At 52.1% G+C, this 7,829-nt stretch overlaps 2 protein-coding genes across 12 annotated transcripts in view; one reads left to right on the top strand and one right to left on the bottom strand.

Annotated features, from left to right (window-relative positions):
* Positions 1-3,242, top strand: part of GON4L (gon-4 like) — a 64,504-nt gene extending 61,262 nt beyond the window's left edge. For 6 of the 10 annotated variants that reach the window (XM_072946394.1, XM_072946392.1, XM_072946391.1 and 3 more), the window contains 5 exons: positions 148-258; positions 811-1,021; positions 1,527-2,157; positions 2,246-2,348; positions 2,754-3,242. In XM_072946394.1, the coding sequence (XP_072802495.1) occupies positions 148-258; positions 811-1,021; positions 1,527-2,157; positions 2,246-2,348; positions 2,754-2,903 (1,206 nt within the window). In that variant the 3' untranslated portion in view covers positions 2,904-3,242. Of the gene's footprint in view, positions 1-136; positions 259-810; positions 1,022-1,526; positions 2,158-2,245; positions 2,349-2,753 lie in introns of those variants that run through there. The other 4 variants (XR_012062798.1, XR_012062799.1, XM_072946398.1 and 1 more) reach the window with 4 other exon arrangements.
* A 2-nt stretch (positions 3,243-3,244) lies between these two features.
* Positions 3,245-7,658, bottom strand: MSTO1 (misato mitochondrial distribution and morphology regulator 1). Of its 2 annotated transcripts, none has more exons than XM_072946403.1 (14): positions 7,501-7,658; positions 7,252-7,387; positions 6,696-6,765; positions 6,526-6,601; positions 6,202-6,256; positions 5,968-6,106; positions 5,677-5,794; positions 5,463-5,597; positions 5,198-5,350; positions 4,625-4,756; positions 4,348-4,532; positions 4,011-4,115; positions 3,809-3,921; positions 3,245-3,509 (listed from the first exon to the last, which is right to left on the bottom strand). In XM_072946403.1, exons 1-14 carry the CDS (start codon positions 7,582-7,584, stop codon positions 3,298-3,300), a joined length of 1,713 nt encoding a protein of 570 aa, XP_072802504.1. In that variant the 5' UTR covers positions 7,585-7,658; the 3' UTR covers positions 3,245-3,297. The 2 variants fall into 2 exon arrangements, with proteins under 2 accessions (XP_072802504.1, XP_072802503.1); XM_072946402.1 differs by having other exon boundaries at positions 3,245-3,512.
* Positions 7,659-7,829: the final 171 nt, after the last annotated feature.

The following is a 7,829-nucleotide window of genomic DNA, read 5'->3' on the forward strand; positions in this document are numbered from 1 at the left end:
AGGCAATGTGAAGAGATGGTGTATAATAAAAGAGAAAGGAAGCAGGGAGGGGGCCAGGGGGTGGGCTTGTTCAGATGGCTCACAACTTAGCTTCCTCTCTTGGTACCAAAAATGCTTGGCAGCTAACCAAGCCCAGGTATCTCCTAGGAGGCTGAGTGGCCAGATGGGGCCAAGGACTGTGCCTGTGCCTGCCATGAAGGAGGTGATTCCAAACTGAAGAAGAGCAAAAGGAGAAATTGTAGCCACTGCAGCAGCAAGGTGAGGAGGGGCCTGGTACCCAGGGTATCAGAACTGCCTGGGGCAACCCCCAGGTTGCCTTCTGTTTGGGGTATTTTTTTGCTCCCACAGATGTGTATCTTACAGAATTCCTAAAAAGATTACACATGGATAAATAATATGCAGTACATGTGTACATTAGTGTGTGTATGGAAAATAGAATCTTTTAAAAATATATAATGGATTTTGCTTTTTAGAGAGGATCCTGTAGTAAAGCTTTTGGAACTGGAGAAAAATCAACCAGTTCATGCATTTCCCTCAAAAAAATTTTTTTTTCAATGAAGCAAGCCTGTGTGAGGAAAATAGAGCCCAGAGGGAATGCTGGTTCTTTAGAGTAGGGATGGTTGGCAGCAAAAATCCTCGGTTGGAGAAGGAGTGGTAGAATTCAATACTCTGTTTTGGGCCATTTGAAATCATTGGAGCAGGTGTGCATGTGGTTGACTTGCTAAGCATCATGGCAGGGCTTCTTCCTTTGGTTGGCCCCTAAGACAAAAGAGGTCAGGAGACCCTTGACCCAGAAGGCCATCCCTGCAGGTCTGCGACAGCAAATCCTACAAGAGCAAGGAGCCGCATGAGTTGGTGGGCGGCAGCCCCCACCGAGAGGCCAGTCCTATGCCCGGTGCTAAGGAAGCCGGGCAGGGCAAGGACGTGATGGAGGAAGAAGCCCCAGAGGAGCGAGAAAGCACTGAGGCCACCCAGAGCAGGACTGGCAGGAGCACCAGAAAGGGAGAGACACCTATTCCAGGTGAGTGATCCGACTGCCAACCCAGCCTTTCTCCCTTTTTTTCCTGTCTCGTTCTCCTGGGCTTCAAGCAAGAACGTCTATGAACCTGGATAAATGATGGTCTTTTCCGTGATGGACTACCACCTCTTTTACTAGTAAACCAATAGGAAACCCTTCTCCTGTCCACCCTTAATTTTCTCTCCTGTGGCCTCAGCCCTCTTGCAGAATTAAGAGTGCTGCAGAATCAACATGATTCAGCATTTTCTTCTCGTGTGCCCATTCCTGAGCCCCTTTCCCTTGTCTCCAGATCCTCTGTGATCTGCATTCTAAAGACCCAGCCATTCTCAGCATTGGCAGTCGGGCTTTCTGTCTTTGTATAAGTAATTTCAGCCCTGACCCTCACCACACGCTTTTAGATTAGAACTTCATCGCAGTAGCTGCCAGAGTGACCCTGTGGTAGTTCGTAGTCCTTAGGTCCATCATTACCCTGTCCATCCCCTTAGATCCTTATTTTCCTCCTGAACAGGCTTGGCAGCGGGGAGCACTTTGCTGTCCCCTCAAGAAGTGACTCTCACAGACCGGCTTCCCGTGGATGGCCCACCACCCTGCTCCCCAGAAACTCCTCAGCTTCCCTCCAATGCCGGAACTGTGCTGGGCACTGTTAGGAATAACCAGGCTGGGCCTGAGGTTCTCCCCTGCCCCAGGGCATCTCCCAGACTTCAGAATGAGGTTGAGGGCCATCAGGCAGGGGGTGAATCAGAGGTTCCCATGCTGGGCTGGGATGCTTCCGAAGCTGAGAAGGTGCCTGAAACTGTTGAGCCCCCTGCTTCCTTCCCAAGTCCTGTTTCCTCAAGGACCAAAGACTTAGGGAGAAGACAGGTGTCTGGGAAACCAGATACTCAGGAGAGCTGGCTGCCTTCAAGCAGAGCTGGGGTGAAGACAGCAGACAGGGTGTCCCCTGTCCATGAACCTTCTTCATCAGGAATTGAAACCTCAGAGACTTCTCCCAAAGCCTCTAGAGGAGGTTTGGCTAAACCCAGTGGGATACAGGGCAAGGGTCCAGTGGGGGAGCAGCAGCCAAAGGCCACAGAAGCTACAGTGTGTGCCAACAACAGCAAGGTCAGCTCCACGGGGGAGAAGGTGGTCTTATGGACCAGGTAGGTGGGATGGATGATGTGTGTTTGGCAAATGTCTGTAAGACACCCATGTTACTAATGTAGATTAATCACCATATGTGGATTACAGGGAAGCTGACCGGGTGATTCTGACCATGTGCCAGGAGCAAGGAGCACAGCCACAGACTTTTAGCATCATCTCCCAGCAGCTGGGAAATAAGACCCCTGCTGAGGTAAGTGGCAGGGAGGCCTGTTAGAGCATCAAGCCCCAGAGGAACCAAGGAGAGGGCCTGGCAAGAAGAGGACAGGATGGCTAACTGAGAGGTGACTGGTGGTGGTAAAGGCCTCTCCCAAGGAGGCCCTGACTTATAGTGGCTCTAGGAGGAGAGGCAGGGCTGGCATTTTGGGGTAGAAGCCCGAGATTCCATTCTAGTTTTGTTTTTAGAAAGAATGTGACTTTGGGCAAAATGTTTGTTTAGCCTCTTGACTTGTTTCCTAATCTGTAAAGGAGGACACAGCCCTCACAGCCTTACTGTGTGGAACAAACAAGACTATTTAAATTGGTGTGTAGTGCTTAATAAATGTTAAAATGAGACTAACTTAAGAAAGGTGATGCAACTCTTCCCCTCTCCTCCTAGGTTTCCCACCGTTTCCGAGAACTCATGCAGCTCTTCCACACAGCCTGCGAGGCCAGCTCCGAGGATGAGGACGACGCGACCAGTACCAGCAACACAGACCAGCTGTCTGACCACGGGGACCTTCTGTCTGAGGAAGAGCTGGATGAGTGAGACTCCAGAGTGTGAGGATGTCATCTGCACGGAGGCAAAACCAGCAGGCGCCCTGATGGGGGAGAGGGCGGTTGTACTTCGCTTGTACAACTCTTGAGCTCAGTACACGGAGCTGGAGGAGCAGGGGCCGGGGACGAGGACAAGGCAAGCTGGGGACATCTTTTGTGAAGACCTTAGGAATCTACTTTACGAAGAGCATTGTGGGGCTCGGCTTCTTTTCTACTGTTTCTGTTTTTGTCTTTTTGTCTGATGGTACATATTTATTGTTCTGTGATCTGATCACAGTGTTTCTAAATGTAATAAATGTGTATGTTGGTGTAGCCAGTCCCAAGACACTGAGCTCCTGCATCCAGCGGTTTTTATTGTGAACTAGCTCTTTCCTCTTCTTGGAGCTTTAGTCCATGAGGCTGTCGCCAGCCTGATAGCACTGGGCCAGGCTGCGCAGCTCCTGCAGCGTCTCCTCTAGGTCATCCCGTTCCACCCCGGCATCCATGAAGCTGGCCCAGCGCCGCAGGTCGAGTCTGGCAAGCTCTTTGGCCAAATCTCCCAGGGTCTGGTTCAAGGATGAAGAGGAGCAGAGGGCGCCAAGCACAGGGATGCTCTCCACTGCTGCGGAGGGAGAGAAACAGGAGCCCTGTGACCGGACTGTTACTCTACCCTGGAACTCTGTCTTACACACAGGGAAGTCTGGGCCTCTGGTAGACTTGATTGTGTAGGAAACTCAGTAAATTTTGTGTCCTCTCCCCTCTGTATGCAGTACTCCAGAGGAAGAACACTTCTCTCAGTAGCTATACAGTGAATAAAGGAGTGTTTAACTGGGAATCTTGAAAGTGCCTGTATCCAGGAAGGGATAGAGTAAACCTCTCTCATGCTTGAAATCTTGGTTTTCTTCACCTCGTACATACCTGCCCCAGTTGAGGGACCATCCAGAACCAAACCCTGCTGGCTGAGGCTTGAGGAGAAGAGCTGAGGGTAAGGAGGAACCACCTTGCAGGGAGTCAGCAACAGATGAGAAGAGCTGTGGGGGCAAGAGAGCAACAGCTGAGTGACCACAAGTCAGGGGAGGTCGGGGTCCGGGAGGAGGGTGGGAGCGAGCATTGTACTGACCTCCTGACTCTAGGCTGCTGCTGTTGCAAATACTGGGCCAGGACTTCTTCCCCGGTGACACACGCATGGAGCGGGGAAGGCAGAGGTGTGCCTGGGGTGAGCTGACTGCCAGAACAAAGCCAAAACCACCTTTAATCTCTGGCAGTGTGAATAAGAAACTAAGAATTATGTTCTCAGGCCATCAGCTGGATCAAGATGCTCAGCGTCTTTTTTTTCTTTTAAGTGGGGCAGAGGGAAGAAGAGCCGGGAGGTGCCATGAGCCTGTCCAGAGATGTATTAGAAAAAGATATGAAGCAAAAAAGTCTGACAAGGGCTCCTACGGACCCCTGGTCCTCACCTGGTGTGGCATGCTCTGTCTAGACCCCTCAGCACCACTGATTGGGCAAAGCAGCGTGTTCCTGAAGGGTCCCCACATGCAGACAGTGGAGTCCAGGGGGTGGCCCCTCCAAGCTGCATCAGGGTATCAGGAAGGGTTTGGCTTGGAACTAAGGGGAAGGGGATGGTCGCCCCTGCCGTTACCACCTAAAGGTAAGGAAGAAATCAAGTTATGGAGCTTTTCCTCACCTCTGACCCAAATCCCCATCTCTGACCCAACCCCTTACAAAGCTTCATACCTTTTTCCCAGAGAAGTTCAGCATATTGGCCATATGAACCATGGAAACTGGTGAGGAACGTAGGCGATAAGGGACAGTGACTGTGTCCAGGGCTGTAGCCAGGATGGCACTACAGTGGAAAGGCAGAGCGGCCTGTAAAGAGGTGCCAAGAAGAGCAGTTGGCCTTCTGGGTTGAGAAAAGAGCATGTGGAGGCAGAACAGTAATGGCAGAGAGGTCCAGGTGCTTTGGGACAAAGCAGGGGTGTGTTTGGCCCAAGGCTGGACAAGCACAGGACAGTGTGATATAGGAGGCCACATCAGAGCCATGTTCAAGCTGAGTCTTCAAGAATAGATCCAGGGAGAGGTGTAGCTCAATGGTAGAGGGCATGCGAAACATGCATGAGGTCCTGGGTTCAATCCCCAGTTACCTCCATTAAAAATAAACAAACTAATGCCTCTCCCTCAAAAAATAAATAAAATTGGGGGAAAAAAAAGATCCACTAGCAGAAAAAGGCTGATTTGGCGACTGTACATGAGGGGGTGTGGGGGGTGCCCCGTCACTAACTGCCGTCAGAACAAAATGTGGAGCCTTACGTCATAACAAAGGTGAGGGAAGTTGACGGGTGGCTCCTGTCGCAGGCCCAGGCTCCCACCCAAGGATAAGGGGCAGACTAGAGAGCTGTGGGCAGACAGGTGCACCAGACCGAAAGCTGTGTTTAACAGGCGGTAGATGTTCTTCTGGGGCTCCTGGTGAAAGAAATGAGAATAGTTTGTTTTCAGCAACCTTCTCACCGGACTATGATTCCATCCTTTTCCTCTCCTTACCCTGTGACTGTTTTTCCCCCCAAGCACTACTCACCCCAAGACGGTACGGACCAGGGAGCAGGCCCCAGGTTATTATTCCCCTCCCTGAATACTCGTCTTGTAGCAACTCTGCGGCCTTTGCGCCTACCCCAGAGAAGCCATCATGCAGGTCACACAGTATCTGGAAGCCCTGGAGAGAGGTGAGTGATGATGAAAGACAGCAGAACGAGAAGAGTTTTGTCCCAGTGTCCACCGTGCCACGCAGCTACCTGCAGGTAGTCGCACTCCTCCACGTAGAAGTGCAGCCTGTCCTCCAGCTCTTCCAGGTACTTAGGTTCCTTCAGGATACTCTCCCCTTGGCCGAAAGCTTCCAGGCGACCTGCTTCCCTGCCATGCGTAAACCCGATCCAGGACTTACAGGGCTCCCCCTCGTCTATCCCCTCCACCTGCTCAACACATCTAGTTTTGGGGGAAGGCCCGGAAGATGGCCTCAAAAGAGTCTCATCCAACATTGGTGGAGACCCGGTTTCTTGCCTCTCAGTCTCTGGGGTCCCCCATACCCATCATGGTTGTACTTCTGAATCATACAGATGCTCCGGGGATGGAGATGGACTCTGAGGAAGTCTGACCAGACCCTGATGCTGCCCTCTGCGGGGATCAGTGGTTTTAGAGTTGCAGCAGTGGTGAATGGGGGGGGACCTGGAAAAAAAAAAAAAAAAGCAGAGGAAATGTACCTTACTCCATGTTCCTGCTCTGCCCGGTTCCCCATTCTGCGGTATCTAGAGAAGTCTCACCTCTGCCGTTAGGGATGGATTTGACCCTCCAGATACCATCACTACTCAGCACTCCCTGGGAGGGATGAGAAAATCTGCAGTTAGTTCCACCAAAGTCTAGAGACAAAAGTTGACTTACCCTCCCCGATTTTGCTAGCCACACCCTACAGCCTCCTTTCGGTTCATGTAGTCACAGTCCTCTAGGAGAAAAAAGTGCTTTTTCCCAAAATACCATTCTAAGGCATTTAAGATAACTAAAATTCTCTTTTTTTCCCCCTCTGCCCCAGTGGAGGCACTCCGGTTGTAGCACTGGGTGGGTAAAAAGTTCAGGGCAGAGGCCCTCACCTCTGCACTCAGAAGGTCCTGGAGATAAGGGTTCTTGGGATAGGGGTCCTCTTTGTGTGTGGTGAGCTTCCCTTGCCTGAAAGAAATTGGAGATTGATCATAGTGCCAGTTTCCCTGAGTTCGCCAGCTTCCTGTGCTCATTCCCCACTCCTCTCCAAATACACAAATACCATGCTATGGCAGCATCTAGCTGTTTGTCTCTGTAGAGTCCACCTTCTTGTTTCAGGGAGCTCAGACTACCTGCACAAAAATAAGAGGCAATGTTAGGTGAAGTCCAGTCCCTCCCATCCTTCAGCTAATCTTCCTCTGATCACCAGACAACCTGCTTTCACCATCACTGCAGTACTTGGTTCTTCCAAGCTTTCTTGAATATACATGAGTTGGAAAAAACCTTGCCTAGGAGAATCTAGATTCCATCCTTCATTTCTCAGCTTAGCTGTTAGTTGTGGGACCTGGGCAAAGACCACACCCAGCGGTCCTACAGGAGTCCCATAGTGTCCAGGGACAAGCAGCCCATTCCAGAGACGGCTCTTGAACGGAATAAAGCCTTTGCCTTCTCGCATCTCTCGGGTGTTGGCATACTGTAGTTATTTCTCCCTACGGCTCTTCATCTCTGGTCCTTCAGCCTAGTATAAGTCGGGGTGGAGGACCCTGAAGCGAACGGATGCTAGAGACTGCGCGCGAAGGGGAACGCCGGGAACTGACTGACCCCGGCCACTGCCTCACCCTTCAGATCCATAAGGATGAGTCTAGGCGTGTAGGTCTCTTGGCCGTGTAACGTCCGGCCCGTCCGGTACAGGACGTCTGGGCACAGCTCTCCCAGCGGCTCCTTGGCATCAGTCGGTCTACATAGCGCAGCATCCTGGGGAGGCAACAGAGGAAGGACTGGACTTAGGGATGGCGCGACGGACAGGACGGAAGGAAAGGCTGGAGATCTCGAAAGGCTTAGCTGGGGCAGCCGCCCAGAGACCTCACCTGCTGGTTCCACCAGTGTGCTCCCACGAAACCTGCAAAATGTCCCAACTGCAAAGTGAGCACCTCCCGGGCCCCGCCCGCCATGCTGCGCAGCTCCTCTGGGTCGCACAGTGGCTGCCTGCCCACTCGCTACTCCCAGCCGATTGGCTCGGCAGGCTTGTGGGCGGGGCCTCTATTCCGGCACCCTATTGGCTCACAGACACCTCCGTTCTCATAGGATAAACGATTCGTTGGGCTTTAGAGACACCGCTCATCACACCCCGCCTCTCCCGAGCGTGGACCGGTTCTGCTTAACCAGTCGTTGTCATCGAGGGGCGGGGCCCCCTGAC

Source organism: Vicugna pacos, chromosome 21 (genome assembly GCF_048564905.1).
Source record: "Vicugna pacos chromosome 21, VicPac4, whole genome shotgun sequence".
Lineage (NCBI taxonomy): Eukaryota > Metazoa > Chordata > Mammalia > Artiodactyla > Camelidae > Vicugna > Vicugna pacos.

Excerpts from the sequence above, each read along its gene's own strand:
- MSTO1 (XM_072946402.1), bottom strand. The coding sequence starts at position 7,584 with ATGGCGGGCGGGGCCCGGGAGGTGCTCACTTTGCAGTTGGGACATTTT. Across the intron at positions 5,351-5,462 it reads CTGGTCCGTACCGTCTTGGG|GAGCCCCAGAAGAACATCTA; the intron begins GTGAGTAGTGCT and ends TTCTTTCACCAG. Across the intron at positions 4,757-5,197 it reads TCCCTCACCTTTGTTATGAC|GCCGCTCTGCCTTTCCACTG; the intron begins GTAAGGCTCCAC and ends ACCTCTTTACAG.